Below are 16,270 nucleotides of genomic sequence, written 5' to 3'. Positions count from 1 at the left end.
TGCCTTTGTTGCCTATCCGTTTTCAGGTGGCCCCAGCATATTTGTCAACAACTCAACATTAACACCTTTACAGTTAGGCAGAAAAAAAGGAAAATTTCAGCCCATGGTAAGTTTCTGCTATTGCGCCTGAGTGTGAGACTTAGAAGAAGCATCTGAAATTATGATTTGGAGATGCCGGTGTTGGACTGGGGTGTACAAAGTCAAAAATCACGCAACACCTGGTTATAGTCCAACAGGTTTAATTGGAAGCACTAGCTTTCGGAGCGCTGCTCCTTCATCAAGTGGTTGTGGAGTATAAGATTGTAAGACACAGAATTTATAGCAAAAGTTTACAGTATAATGTAACTGAAATTATGTATTGAAAAAGACCTGGATTGTTTGTTCAGTCTCTCATCTGTTAGAATGACCATGCTGGTTTCAGTTCTTTCATATGTAAATTGCAAAACTTTTTTTAAAAGTTACATTCTCAAGTGAACTTTAACAATTGGTGTCATGTTGGCCCAGATAATATATTGAAGGTGTGAGCTTCCTGTGTGAGACATCTGAAATGAAGCCATTTTGTGCAAAAGAGCGCTAATGAAAGCTCTCAAAACTAGCAAATGCTTCTGTATGTTTTTTAAAAAGTCTTTTTCAATTACTTAAAATTGTGAAATTCAAAACTGGTAGTCTAAATACTTTTGTTTTAAGTGATGAACTCATTTTCAACTGTATTATTAAAGCAACACCTGGTTACCATTTCTAAAAATATTAAGGAAGTACTTTCAATGCAATTCTTAAAAAAAGTGCAGCGCAGTTACATTAGTTCATGAACAATTCATGATACTGTAATACCATGAGCTGCAATAAACATCCATTGAAACTTGCTGAAGGCAAAAGCCAACAACATGGTGGCATATTGGAAATTCCTGCCCATTATTTTCAAATTAATTGAGTCAATTTAATTTGTACTTAATGCATGGATTTCCATTTGTTCTTAAGTCATTCTTCTTCAGTGCTCTACTAATCTCTAATGTACCATTTCTTCATGGTGACACTGTTCTTGCATTTCTTTCTGGTTTAAATGTTTGAATAATTTTGTAATTAACTTTGCTCAATTAATTTTCAATATTTCTCTATATACCTGCTCCCTAAAGCTGATTTCTCCCTTCGTAACTATTTTTCTCAGTTGTCTTCTCCCTGTCTTTTGCCAATTTATAGCTACATTTTTACCATACATTCAATATTCTCACATTCATAGGTTTCAAGTTTGCTTCAGTAATGTAAAATTAGATTATTTATTGCTCGTCTTTCCTATGATTTCTTAACATATTTACTTTTCATTTTTAGGCTCGACATTATATCAGATCTCTACCCTACATTAAGAAAAAAGATTTTACTTCCCTATTTCCAAATGTCAGTCCTTTAGGTAAGTTACTTGTTCACATCTAAACAAAGTAAATTTAATTCTTGACATTGACTAAAGCACTTAAAAACCTGTTTTCCCCCCATTGTGAATAACTAATTGAACTCATTTCCAATTTTAAGCCTTTGCAATATGGTGGGGTTTGCATGGTCAAAACTTGAAAACTTTTACAAATACTGATTTGTATGACACATTAGCAGTCAGAATTTCTTTTACTTTCAAACATCAAATTAGAAAACTAGATTTTTTATATGTGGCTCAGCCCAATTGCAATCATGTCATGTAAATTGTTGAGGTGATGATTACTTGTAAAATAATCCAATCCTTGTGATCCCAGGATATTTTTCTATGGAAAGCACTGAGGTGTTAAGGTGAATTTTCATTTTTCTTAAAGTTTTGATATATAGAGGCTTATCCAAAGCTGCAAAGACCTGTTAATATATTGAGAAATGTTTGTTCACTGTCACATTAAAATGAATATTTGGATATTTAAAATATTTAAGATGCTTCTGTTTAAATTTTGAATATCGAAATGTTTTGGAAAGACGTTTTCTTTCAGTATTTTCCATAACACTACAACAGTCCTTCTCATGTTATACATAAGGCTATAGATATTCTATACCAGCAATTTGAGAGCAGTACTTTTGGTGTGTGATGCTCAACCGGTAAGATCAGTTATATTGTGGACTGCGACATGTACATGTGCATATGCGCATTCAGACAGGATTGGGCTGTGGGCGTGTAATGATGCAGAGAAATAAAACAACACATTTATGTCCATACTTCACTGTTGCAATAGCCTTTTTTAAGTCCAGTTGTAAATGGATACTTATTTTTGAAAATAAGCACTCCGTCCCACACAGTTTGTCCAGTTGTAATGAACTGGTTTTACCTGTTTGAATTTTGAGGCTGACTGGTTCTTATTTTTAGTGAAATTGGTTTTATTTCAATCCACCAAGGGTTACATGACTAACAGCTCCAAAACCAAACCCAATGCCCCCCCCACCCCCGCAAAAAGTCTGGAAATTCAAACAGTTAAAAAGAAGTAAGGCAAAGCTAGGTGACGAACAGTTTGACAGAGGATAGCATCTATTGATCAGCCACTGAGTGTAATGAAGTAAGATAATAGAAGGCCACATAACCACCACTTTGCCTCACCCAGATGTTGTAATGCTTTTGGGTTTAGGTATTTTTTAACCAGCTGATTTCTGATCTTAAAATGTTAATTACACCAATATTGCCTACTTTTGTATCTCACCTCTCGATGGCTGAGATGGAGATCTTGAAGTGTGGTAATCGGAAGGAAATATAAAATTTTAAAATAACAAGATAGAAGTTGCATTATCTATTTTTCACAGGATGCCCCAAGCACAACTCATTAAGTAGATTATGAACTGTAGTTATTGTTATAATACAGGGAAAAACAACGGACAAAATGTGTAAAGTCCCTTGAATAGTGATAAAATAAATTATTAAACTAGCCTGTTTTGTTGGTGGTGGATTTGAATAAATATTATTAGGACACAGAATAATTCCTTTGGTAGTCTTCAAATATTGTCATGAGACCAGTTACATATATCCCAAAACACAGATGGGACCTTCGTTTATCTGAAAGATAGTACCTTAAAATTTAAGTGTTCCTTCTGTGAAAAAAAGCTAAAGTAGTAGATTGTGTTCAAATCTTTGGAGTGTGGGTTAATCTCACAGCCTTCTGACAGAAGTGAAAAAAGAACAGTAAAGTGAACCCCAGGTGAGTAAAAGATATGGGGAGATGAAGAGCAAGGATGAACGGTTCAGGCAGAATGAGAAAGAAGTGTTCAAGTAAAGAAATAAAGTTCAGACAGACCAGTGCGAGGAGTTTAGACAAAAACAGGAAAAATTGAAAGTCTCGGAGTTGGCATGATAGAGGCTGAGATTTTACCTCTGGACAACATTTTAGTGGGGAAGTTTTGGTTTCAGTTTAAAACTCATCCTCTCAGCCAAAATCAAACCCAGATTATTTTAACTGCCAGACCTCATTGTTATCTCATTAACAGCTTTCCCATTGAAATGCCTGACTCAATCTGAAACCTGTCCACTTCAGATGTAATTTCAGCTGGACCAGCCAAAAGACTATTATGTAAAACCATAATACACAAGCAATCATTCTAAACACACTTAGCTCTTTTTTGCTTCTTCATTTGCCTCTCACCTTCTGTCACAGCATTGAGAGACACAGCCTTTGTACAACTGCTAACTTTTCTCTGCATTTCTTCTTCACTTCATACAGCCATCTCATTCCTCACTTCCTCACCCTGCTTGAACCTCTCATATGCTGAGAGTGGAATGAAGCATGAGCCCTGCAAATCTGTAATGACTATTTCAGAAGCAACTCACTAGCACAATGTCATTTTCCATGGGACCAAACAGTGCACATCCATGAGAATACCAATTAATCTAATAACCATCAATGAACTTGAGCAGCAGGCTATTGAAATATATGAACCTTGTGGAAATGTATGCATCAGTCATTTCAAGGCTGAGAATTTCACTGAACTATCTGTACTTCTTTATTATGCATATTCAACTAGCTTAGGTTTAAATTATAATGATTTCTATTATTCATATCAATGAATAAATCAAATGCCTTTCTAGCTCTTTTCTCTAGCTCCTCCTCAACAGGCAAAGCTCTCTAAAGGAGATGCCTCAAAGGAAGAAAATCTTTGATGGGAGATATGGTGGTGACTGCTCAAGAACCAGCCTAAACATTGGCACAGCAAGTGGATTAGAAAATAAAGCTTCTGTTGGTGATTTGTCCAGCAGTTATGCTCAGGAGTAGGTCCTTGTGCCAAGGAAAGCTTAGGACTGACCTCATTAGAGCACAGTGTAATCTTGTAGATCTGCTGAGGACAGAGATACAGAATTTAGGGACTTAGGAATGAAAAGAAAACTGTGTGCATCACAGAGACAGTTGTATCTATTATCAAAGAGCTTCATACTGAGAACATCTTCTATTGTGTTGTATAGAATTATCACTGTACTAACTGGTATATATTCAGAACAGTTTTGGCGATTGTAAACTAGACATCGTAGGTTGTTGATGGTCGCAGCAATTGTACAATTGTCAATCACCTCAACTTGAAACCTCATATTGCAGACACTGCTAGTCACTGGGCCCTTATCTTTAGAGATGTCTAGGCTTCAGCAGCGCTGTTTCTTTCTCAAGCAGCTACCATCATAGCAAGAATGTTCCCATGCATGACAAAGAGACAATCTGTGAGAAGCTCCTCTTCCAATCAGATATTCTATCTTTCTAGTAGTCCTCCATACACAGGCTATTTTACCTCATATTTTCTCCAAGAAGCAGATTAGAGGAACAGCTGGGAAGTTTAGTGCTGTGGTGAGCAAGTCACTAGGATTGCTGTCGGCCAGTCTGGGCCTTTGTGGAACGGTTGGCATAGGCAATGGAAACCAATATCTAACCCTCAAAAATCAAGTATTAACCCTCGAGAAAATCTCAGGTAGAGCCCATGAGAAACAGTTTGATCCTTGACATTGTGCCAGATTCTAAGAAGTGGAATTTGGTATGAATGATCAAGTTGTGTGCAATTGTCTGACAATATTGGGATAGTGAAATATATTCTCCTGAAATTTGTACTCTTGAAGGTCATTTTAAAGAGATACGTGGAGTACAAAAGTGAAAACGTTTATCTGAACATATCTAAAATAATTCAATTTTATTAGGACCATGTTTTCCAATTCTGGGTGCAGGAAAGATAATTTTGCAGAGGGTTAGAAAAGATGATGAGGGATGACAGAAAAGCTGGTCTTGAAGCGTGAAGAGATCTGATTGAGGTGTATAAAATAATAAAGGTTTTGAAAGAATAAATAGAAACCATTTCCAATGACTGAGTAATCAAAGGCCCAATTTAACTAAATTTAAATTCAGTGGCAAATGAACCAGAAGAAATATAACAAAACAAATTTACACAAAAAGCTGTGAGGATTTGGAATGTACTCCCTCCCTGATAATAACAAAGGTTAAAAATTAGTGTTCAAAAGGAAATTGGTAATACTTGAAGGGAAAAAAAAGATAAGAATGGGTGGTGGTAAGGTCTGACTAGACTTTTCTTTAAAAGAACTGAGGAAGAATCAATGACCAAACTAGCATCCTTCACTCCCACACTACTTTATTCTATATGACTTAAAGTGCATTGCAAAACACTTGACAGAAGCTGTTGAGGGTTTAAAGTGGGAGGAGGGGTGTGCAAGGGTGTGTGGTATGGCTCCCACAGGAACAGAAGTAGTACCGCGCCCTATGATTTCTCCCCCTGACCAGCTTCAGAGCACCTTTTGTGACCAAAGTGCTTTCCAACCAGTTAATTACTTTTGAGATATAATCACTATTGTAGTATGAGAAGTACAGCAAGTCAATTCACACAGAACAAGGTTCCATTAAATAAATGACCTGATCATCTATTGTTATTGATTGAACAATAAATAATGGCCACAACGCTGGGAGCTTGGCTGTCAGGCGATACACTGTAGGAAGAAGGTCAATGGCCTTCTCTAGGCTACCAGAAGTGCCACCATCTTCTCACCAATACATCACACTCACTCTTATCTTTGCTAGTGATCCCACTTCTTACCAGGGACCATGCTCTACCTTTCTCATTATTGACTGCAACATTTTCCCACATTTATCCCAATCCTGATACCAGTAACCCTGCATGGCCTCTGTGCTGTCTACTCAGTTGTTTGGGACACTTTCCCATTTGTACAAAAAATAATAGCTGTGCCATCCACTTTCATCTCACTTAATACCTCTCTCTCTGTCTCATTCTCTCACACAACCCCCCCCCCCCCCCCCCCCAACCACACACACACACACACTCAGTGGGATGGGGTGGAAAAAGTCAAACAGGTGGTGGGCTGGCCAATATACAACTCCTAACCCCTTATGAGAAGAAAATCTTGATTCTGATCTCTCTGGGTGGCTGACTGCCCATGTTCAAGAATTGGTATTGGAGGGTGACCTTCAGTTAATGTACTGGGACCAAAAACTATCTTCCTTGATTTGATTAAGGACTGCTCCCAACCATGACAAATTTCCTGGCTTTATTTCAGTGTTAAATGTACTGGCATTACATCCTTATATCTTCTTCAAAATACAAATAGGCAAGGCAGAATTGCTGTGAACATCTAGGTAGGCGCAAAGTGAATGCGCTCTAAGAGAACAAACAAATAGGCCAGAGATGCACCCAGGTCTACTCCATGAGTTGATTATGTGTCTCTGGGCATACAGTGGCCTTGCAGCCTTTGCAATGGTAGGATTTCAGTAAATCCTGAGATGCAGCATTGAAGTAAGTAGACTTGGACATGTCATGACCGTTCTTAGAGGTTCGCACATTTAGAATGCTGATGTGTGGGACCAATGCCCATGTGAAGCCTGAGGTCCAATGTGGAAATCCTTTGGAGCAAGCTGTGTGCTCAGGTCAAGTACCTCCTCCACTCTGATTTCTATATCAGAGTATGTTTGATAAAACTGAAAGTAAATGAGGTGAGTTGTGCCATTAATGAGGTGTTTAATAAGCTTAATATGTCTTAATTGGCAACTCGCCATGCCCAATGAGAAATTTGCCATGCCACACAACAAATGCATAACAAATGCAGTGAGTTGTTCCCTATATCAAGATAGGCCTCACCATACTTTCCCTGTGATTCTGCAACAACTATTCCCATACTCCACATCACTCAGATCTCTATATGGATTTCACCCAATGTGTCTTATGTTTCTCCTTTGTGGGAAGTCAGCGATGAGGGGCATTTTTTTCCCTCTCAAAGGGTTGTTAGTGTGTATAATTCTCTTCCATAGAAGCCAAGCTGAGTCTTTAACTTTCTTTAACTTTGTGTTAGGATTTTGGTAGACAAGGGAATCAAGAGTTACAGGGTGCAGACAGGAAGTTGGAGTTGTGACCATAACTAGATCTGAATGTTGGAGCATGCTCGTAGGGCTAAGCAGTTTACTCCTACTTCAAACCTAATATTTCTATATTAACCCACATGATTTTTCAAATAGCTGACTGCTGGATGTTACAAAACAAAAGATATTCAGGAACAACAGCTGACACATCAATTTACACAAAGAATATCCTATTATGAACATTGAAAACTCTGAGAATACACAATTTGTTTGAGGATGTTTTAAAGGACATTTGATCAAAAAAGACACAGATTTTCATTAATCTGCTGGTTATTCATCTTTGGCACCAATCTGCCTCATATAATTCAGACCTGTGTATTTTCATTATCTTTGTAACTACTATGACCTTGGGCAGCTCTTCAGAACATTCCTGACATTCCAAACAATCTGCTGCCACCACTGTGGATGAATTGTTTTTGTACAATTATCAACCTTTACTAAGTTAGTCTGTTACTTGTATTTATCTCTTTTTATGTCAAAGTATTTTTTAAACCGGTGAACATTTATTTATATTTTGCATTCAGTTTGAGAAAAATAAACTATTTATTTAGAATGAAGACTTAAATTTCAGCTCAAATGGAAACTTTGAATTACACTCACTTATTACATACCAATTCAAGTACTCACTCCTTCACTTTAAGGCCAGAAAAATATTTGACATGTATGTGCAATTCCAGAGTTTGTGGCCCCTATTTGAAAGTGCTGTGTCAGAACTTTTAGTTTTGTTTCTCCTTATTAACCTTCAGTCATATATTTGCTAATGAGTCTGCTCCTGCACATGACAAAGTAAAATGTCCATGAGAGCAGGGTGCTTGCAATCATTAGTCATGCTGTGCCTAACTGATTGGCCATGTTTTGAACTACACTACTCATTGTACGGATACTGGAATGAGGCATTGGATGGAATATTCAATGAGTGTGGAGTTTAATCGACAATTTCCTTCAAGTTAATCAAACTATTGCCACGTAAACTACCATTTACTTATTTACTTTGTTGGTCTCACATTAGGAATAGTCGGAGAGTGAAAATTGGAAGGGTGGTGTTCAGGAGTATAGATACAAAAAGAAACCAAAGCGCCTCATATTTTGCAGGCTTGGTTGCTGTTAGCAGTTGGGGCTTCACAAATTGTTTTGTTAGGCCATGCACATCAGCAAAAAAAAATGCAAATTATCCAAATGCAGATAGTTCAAATTTAGATATCAATCTATAGCTGCTATTGCTGCTTCAGAGTTTGTGACCCTTCTTGCCCGTCATTGGCACTGGGGTTCAACATTATTGTTTTAGAAGCTCTGAGTGAGACCATTCATTCCTATTTGTGGTATCTTCTTTTGTCGAGATTGTCAACATAATTCAAAACCCAGCATCCTTTCCGTTGTTGAATGCCAGTTGAGTAGAAATGTATTCATTCACTGTCCCATTGAGCTACAGAATCATCAAACAAACAATACTCGCCATTAATTGTTTACAAGTCTTGGACTGTGTTCAACATAAAATGGGAATCTTTCCAGAAATAAATAGCAGATCCACAAATCCATCTTTCTATCATTTACTAGTATCCTGAATTAAATAGTAATTCAGACCTTGTCTAATATTGAAATTTCCCTAGGATAGGATAGTATTTGTCAACAGGGTATTTGATATTATACATTCCCTCTTACCCACAAAAGTGTCAATGGAACAGGACAACCCTCGTGAAAAAGATATTTTTGCCTTATTTAATTCAACCACAATTTATTTAAACAAAGATTTCAAATTTTATAGAGAAGACATGTTCTGTCTGGACCAGGCATGATTCCTTTATTTGATTAACTTTCCTGCAGTGATCAGTTCCTTCTCTAGCATTGAGTGACTCCACTGGATTCAAAAACAGATTTATTTTGTGCATTATATTGTGGTTGGGTCCAGGAAAGATGTTGGTAAATATTACAAGGGTCTTTTGATGTCATATCAAATATTATCTTTTTATTCGAACATACTAAACATTAAATAGATATAGGCCAGACATTATTTCTCGCATGAGGCTGCGAGAAACCATCTCTTTGTAGGCACGTTGCTCTTACATCACTTTCAAATGATGATGTAAATTATTTTATTTTCTATATTCATATTAGCCCTTCACACCTCAGGACCATGCATTCCATTAGATGATCAAATCATCTTTGTCCAGGGCCATTATAACTGATGCATCATCATAGCCACCACCTGCATGCCTCATGAGACAAGTAACTTCATCTCCAAAATTCAGGATAGAGTATCTGACCTTGGATGAGAATGAACAGGGGTTTTGCTCTGTTGCACTGACTCTCCAATTGGGTGAGGCCTTAGGCATTTCAGGCTAATAAGCTTTGTCTCTACCCCACCAACTAATTTTAGTTTCAATTGAATTTCTAATCCAATTTTTGTGCTGATTTATCTGTTAATATTTATTTATTAAGTTATATGTGGATTTAGTGTTCTCAGCAGGTGACTTTCAGAATGATTGCTTTTTAAAACTTTTGTCATGCAATTTCCGGTGTTAGCCGATTTACCAGACATGGAAAATCTCATGAAGAATGAGAACCACTCTTTCTTGGCCTTAAAAATAAATTATCATTTTATTCAACTGAATCAAACCCATTGTCATCCATGAAATGACATTTGTGTAACTAATATTTAGGAACATCAAGGCACTTCATAGAAATTGGTTTCATCTAGAAAAGAATATAGATGAATTGAGATTTTAATAATGATGTGAATGCATGAATGTGAATTTTGGGTCATGACGAGTTTTCCTTCCTTTTTAAATTTCACTTACATCTTAGCTGTGGACCTTCTGGAGAAAATGTTAGTGTTGGATGCAGACAAGCGTGTTTCAGCTGCTGAAGCTCTGAGTCACCCCTACTTTGAACCATTTCGTGATCTAGAAGACATGACTAAACCTGAGCCTTTTGATGATTCTTTGGACCAGCTGAAGTTGTCAGTTGATCTGTGGAAGAGTGAGTAATTATTAAATGATAAATAATCAATATTTCTTGATGTACTCATTAATACCGATCAGTTCGTGGATTGTTTGAAAAGAGGAAAAGCTATTATAAGACAACATGGATCGCATTTAAAGATGTTCAAATTCAATTTGCTCTATCAAGACTCTGATCATGTACAAACAGTTCAAAATTATATAGATATATCAATTAAACTTGAAGATGTACATTAGAAAGACTTTTAATATAATACTATTATTTCCAGGACATGCATTTCAGGAGGTGATGAAATTTGTTCCCTTTTCAAGTCTAAAGAAGAAACCTATGGAAACAGCATTTTAGATCTGTGGCCACCTTGTTGCCAATTTAGTCTGATCCACAGTTTGTGAGGGAGTAACACATGAAAATGCCACCATCTTTGTTAAATGTTCAAAATATTCCATTTTTGTAGCTTTAAAACTCTCAAATATATATGCATGTTTATAAGTTACAGAATTGTATCAATTCTAAACTTGAATCACTTAAATCAAACTGTATCTGATTAGCATTCAATTAATAACTTCCCATAAAATTATTGATGACTTAAGTGTAATTGTTAGAAAAAGTGGATGTAAATGTTAGTGTCTCTGTAACAACTCTACTTCATATAATAAACAAAATGTTCATTGCACATGGAAAAAAAAAGAATATTATTTTCTTTGGTAAAAATAAAAGGGCTGAGGGCTGACATTATCATTTCAATTTTTGGTGATGGGGCAATGGTCAAGAATTGGCAGCCCATTATATACCTATCCCTGAATTTCAAATTCTATTTATTTCAATCAAAAGGAAAATCTGCAAGTGTATATAATAGATTAACAATCCACTACTGAACAATTACTGACTTTCCAGAAATTTAAAATCAATCATAAAATCTTCAGTAGGCATTTCATACCCATTAAATATAGGAGCAAGTGTATCCAAATATTTAGTACCAGTGTAATATTCATTGTGCATTTTGAATCTCCACTGTAATCATAAATAATGTTAACTTAAAGCTTTGAAATCAATAAATATTTTATTACACTTGTCATATGTAAATGTGTTTTTTTTAATTGTCAAGTTTCTGAAATGTTTATTTCAGTGGATTACCACTCTCTATGTATCCACTTCTTCAAAATAGTCAATTCATCTTCTATAACATGGGAAAAGCATTTGCCTTAAATTCAGATTTAGATTTAAATTAGAAGTTACTGCTGAGCAACTAAAATAAATCTCATCAGTCAAGTGATAGTTTCTTTATAAGTTAATGGAAAGTTATTTGACTTTTTAATATATCCAGTGCCATTTGCAAGACCAGCAAACATTTCCCGTTCCAATTCTTTGAGAGGCGGTGATAGCAGCAAACATTTTGGTAAATCATTGCAGTCCATGTAGAAAAGCAGTGAAATTTGCCAAGTCTAAAACCTTTTCACTTTGAATGTATTTTGTGAAGTAGCTAAAGTCTCCAAGAAGATAGTGTTTGATCTGTTTTGTAGGTTAAGTAAAGGACAAGTATTATCATATAGTATTATTAGTTGCAAATTGTTATGTTTTACAATGTAAGCAGTAGCTAATTTTAAGAACTAATGGAAAAGCATATGTTGTATTACTGCTACCATTCTTCCATTTATTCAATAAATGTGTTTGATAATTAAGGTTTAAGACAAAAAAAAGTGTACTATGTTCCTCCTTTCTGAGGTGAGAAGGATGAAGTGAGAAAATGCAAAAAAAAAGCAGCGAGAATGAACTAAAAACACATTCTTTATTGATGTACAGGGCATACTTTAAATTTACCTTGATCTTTGAGATGCGGAGAACTAGATATATACTAAGAACTAACCAACTAAGAATCAAGGAAGCCAAAAAATACAATGACATGGATACTTGTAGCTTTGTTGACAATATATTACAATATTGCAGGGGTACTGCAAATGAAAAGTTAAACTATGGTGCCATCTGTTAATTCTCTGATTCTAAAGGGCATTAAAATCTAATGCCATGACTTGAAGAGAAGGGAGTAATTATATAATTAATGTCTTGACCAGCATCAGGAATAAGAGGTCAATTGATTATTCATCTACTATTTATCAACTACTAATATGCCTAAAATTGCTGCACCTTTCATCTACTTGTGATGGCAATTCATTTTATTTTAAATTGCATAAAATATGAAACCTTTTGGGACATTTCTCAGATGTGGCAAATGCAACTTATTTTTCTCTCTTTGATGAATCTGCTTTTTCCAATTCACAAAAAATGATGTTTTAAGAACTAGAAAATTAAGATATAAACACTCCTGCATGACAACATTGGCTTAATATTGCAAGTTGAAAGCTAATAGAAAACATTTATTGGGAAATAATGTCCGTAAGATTGCTTGACCTGCTTAAAAAAAATTACAACTTCAATTTAACAGTTTCACTATTACTTTTATTTGCTTGAAATTACTTCCCTTGAAGATTACAGGTTCAGTAACTAAACTATTGCCAAGTAAAACAATTGGATTGTGGCATTAGACAAGGCAGGAAATTTGCAATTGAAGCTGATGCCTTTCATCTGTTTTATTTGGAATGGCAGTTCTATAGAAGAACTAAAACTGTATTTATTTTTACTTATAGCTGTCTTCTAAAGTACTTGATTAAATAAACAAGTGTCAATAAATATTTGCTACATAAAGTATTAGGTAAATTTAGGCCAATCTGAATTCAATTTATTTTTCTAACCACAACTTTTACAGTTTTGTACTCAGGTTTCGCTCTGAGAAATACAAAGATAGAAATTAGAACAGGGATTTCTGTCTAAGCCCTGATGAGATTGTAACATGTTATTTTCTGTCTTATCAAAGCAGTGAATACGGCAAAACTAGCAAACTAGATTATAATGTGGATATTTTATGCAATACCATGTTGATTATGCATTGTGTTGAAAAAGTAGAAAATTTGTTTCTTTTTTAGAGTTGCTATACAAGCATTTTAATATGAATAGGTTCAGTGGAATATTTTTTCATTGCAATTCTGGTGATTAACTAAATGTTTTCATGGGAAATACAAGAATTTACTAATTTTTTTTATTACGTGTGGAATCATTCAATTTTATTTAAATTGTGAACATGTTCCTTCTTTCCTCCACCATTCTTTGTTTCATATCAATATTGAGTAATAAAATAAAAATACTTTGGAAGAATGCATTCAAGATCAGAAAAGGGAAAGTGAACTTTATCTAGATGTCATTATTGTAAGCAGAAAATACATAAAACAGATTTTCCAGAGTCAGTTAATTTAGATAGTATTGCCAAACACAAGTAGACATTTTTTGTTAGCTATGTTTTAGCAAAATAAATTATGTTTTAAAAATATTGTATGGGATGTGGGCAAGATAGAAAAAAATGAAATTTGGAACAAACAGACTAGACATGATCTTATTGAATGGGATTGCAAGTTCAAGGGGCTAAATGGTCTGCTTCAGCTCTTATTCCGTATGTCTATATATTAAACTACCCTTCAAAATTTGGTGTAGTTCTGAACTTAGGATGTAGGGATGGTCATTGATGATGTGGCTGAGGGTGATGCAGGCCACTGCTCTGAGAAACTCCTCAGTAAAAATAAGTAGCGTAGGAGAAATTATTGAGACTAAAACTTGGCAAATTCTTGGGATCCAATGACCTTCACCCTAGTGTCAAAACAGATGGCTACAGAGATAGTGGATGCATTGATAATCATCTTACAAATTCTGTTATGGTGCCAGCAGATTACATTGCAAATGTAACCTTATTGTTTAAGAAAGTAAGGAGCAATAACACAGAGAACTACAGATATTTTAGCCTGACATACATAATTGGGAAAATAAATATGTGATTACTGGATGTTTAGAAAATAATCATCAATTAGACATAGTCAATGCATATCTATGAATGAAAGATCATATTTGACAAACCTGATAAGGGTTTTGTTAGTTATTAGCAAAGTTGATTAACGGGAACCAGTGGGTGTGGCTTTCTTTTGAATTTTCAGAAAGATTTTGATAAAGTTCAATTGAGGTCAGTAAATCAAATTAAATGCATGATATCAGAGGTAATATATTAGGATGGATTGAAGTCTGGTCAAAAGGCAGATTGAATAACTCTACAGTGGCTGGTATCCCATCACCAAGTCACCCTTTATTTTCAAGTGGAGAATCCTTGACACTGATCCAGCTCCCTCAGACGCTCCTGTTTGTATCAGTCAGCTAGGGCTCCTTGACCAGATTAACAGCCCCAATCAGGGAACTAAGGTCCACCTGGCTGACCCTGTTACAATCACTACACCCTTTCCCCTCTGAGTCCGAGGACATAGGCCAGTTCTTGTTTTTGTAACTCTTTCTGGGGGATTTTACTACTACTCCAACCCTGCCTCTGTTACACACGTAGCTCACTTGTACCTTGCAAATCTCAGAAAAAATTCATTTCATTCTTCAGGTGGCAAAGACATCGAGGCGGCGACATGTGCTGTGTCCATCTCCGATTCGTAGGTATTTTCAACGCTTGACAGAGAGGGAGAACCCACGGGTTACAGTACAGTCAGTAAGGCTGTTGAGGAGCCGGGCATGTTTTGATCCCATATCATTTGTGAATTTGCAGCTTTTGTACGTGCTTGTTCAACCTTTATACATCAATGGACTTGATCTAGCGTCTTTCACCAGTTTCATTTCCCCTTCCCACCCAACATCCTCGATCCAACCTTCCAACTTGGCACCACTCTTTTGAACTGTCCTACGTGTCCATCTTCCTTCCTACCCATCTGCTCCACTCTCCTTTCTGAAATATCACCGTTACATCCCACCTCCATCTACCTATCGCATTCCCAGCTACCTTCCCCCAGTTCAGCCCACCTCCTATTTATCTCTCAGCCCCCTTGGGTAACTACCTCATTCCTGATGGAGAGCTTACGCTCAAAACGTTGACTCTCCTGCTCCTTGGATGCTGCCTGACTGGATGTGCTTCTCCAGCACCACACTTTTCAACTCTGATCTCCAGCATCTGCAGTCATCACTTTCTCCTCGCCTTGACCATGGCTCTTATACATATATGACCATTCCTGTAGTTTCCACATTAAATTTTGTCTGTTGAAGTAAATGTCACTCTCGATTAGCAGTCTTTTGTGCAGCATTGTGTTCTTGATGCCATTTCACCACCCTTCCAGGTCAGGGAAGATCTGATGCAACCTGGTGTGGAGTGTTCTCCCCATTAGCAACTCTATTGGATTTATCTCTATAGTTTCTTGATGGGTGGCTCTATAATCAGATAGCAACTGGGACAATTTGGCATCTTGTGAATATTAGGTTTTTTTTTAAGCCTGCCTTTGAAGTTTCAACTGCTATTTCTGCCAGACCATTTAATGATGGATGGTGTGGAGCTCTTCTTATATAACGATAACCATTTGACTGTAGGAAATACTCAAGTTCCCTGCTGATATACAATGGCCCGTTACCTGTGACCAACACTTCCGGGAATCTGTGTATTGCAACAGATGCGCGTAGCTTTTCTATCATCATCTTTGTGTTTGATGATTGAACTATATGCACGTCCAGCCACTCTGAGTGGGCATCCACAAAGACTAACAACATTGAGCCCATGAAAGGACCTTCACAGTCAATGTGTACCAAGTCCAGGGTTTACCCAGCCATTCCCAAAAATATGGGGCTGCTGGCGGTAATTCTTTTCCTGCTGGCACTCTGGGCACTGCCTTACCAATGGAGCTATGTCTGCATTCAATCCTGGCCACCAGATATAACTTCTTGTCAACATCTTTATTTTGGAAACCCCTGGGTGACCCTGATGGAGTTCAGCCAGTATCTGACTGCACTTTTTGCTCAAGACAATCACTCTTGCTCCTCATAATAATATCATTCCATCCTCTACTGTGATCTGGTCTCTCCTGCTTCAAAAA

At 36.4% G+C, this 16,270-nt stretch overlaps 1 protein-coding gene across 1 annotated transcript in view; it reads left to right on the top strand.

The window, feature by feature from the left end:
• The window catches only part of LOC122563201 (mitogen-activated protein kinase 13-like), a 72,704-nt gene extending 61,310 nt beyond the window's left edge, over window positions 1-11,394 (top strand). The window contains exons 10-12 of the mRNA XM_043716754.1: window positions 1,327-1,405; window positions 10,167-10,340; window positions 10,591-11,394. Of these exons, the coding sequence (XP_043572689.1) occupies window positions 1,327-1,405; window positions 10,167-10,340; window positions 10,591-10,667 (330 nt within the window). The 3' untranslated portion in view covers window positions 10,668-11,394. The remainder of the gene's footprint in view (window positions 1-1,326; window positions 1,406-10,166; window positions 10,341-10,590) is intronic.
• The last annotated feature ends 4,876 nt before the right edge of the window (window positions 11,395-16,270 follow it).

The sequence above is a fragment of the Chiloscyllium plagiosum genome, chromosome 26 (assembly GCF_004010195.1).
Source record: "Chiloscyllium plagiosum isolate BGI_BamShark_2017 chromosome 26, ASM401019v2, whole genome shotgun sequence".
NCBI lineage: Eukaryota > Metazoa > Chordata > Chondrichthyes > Orectolobiformes > Hemiscylliidae > Chiloscyllium > Chiloscyllium plagiosum.
This window is presented reverse-complemented; position numbering and strand designations above follow the sequence as displayed.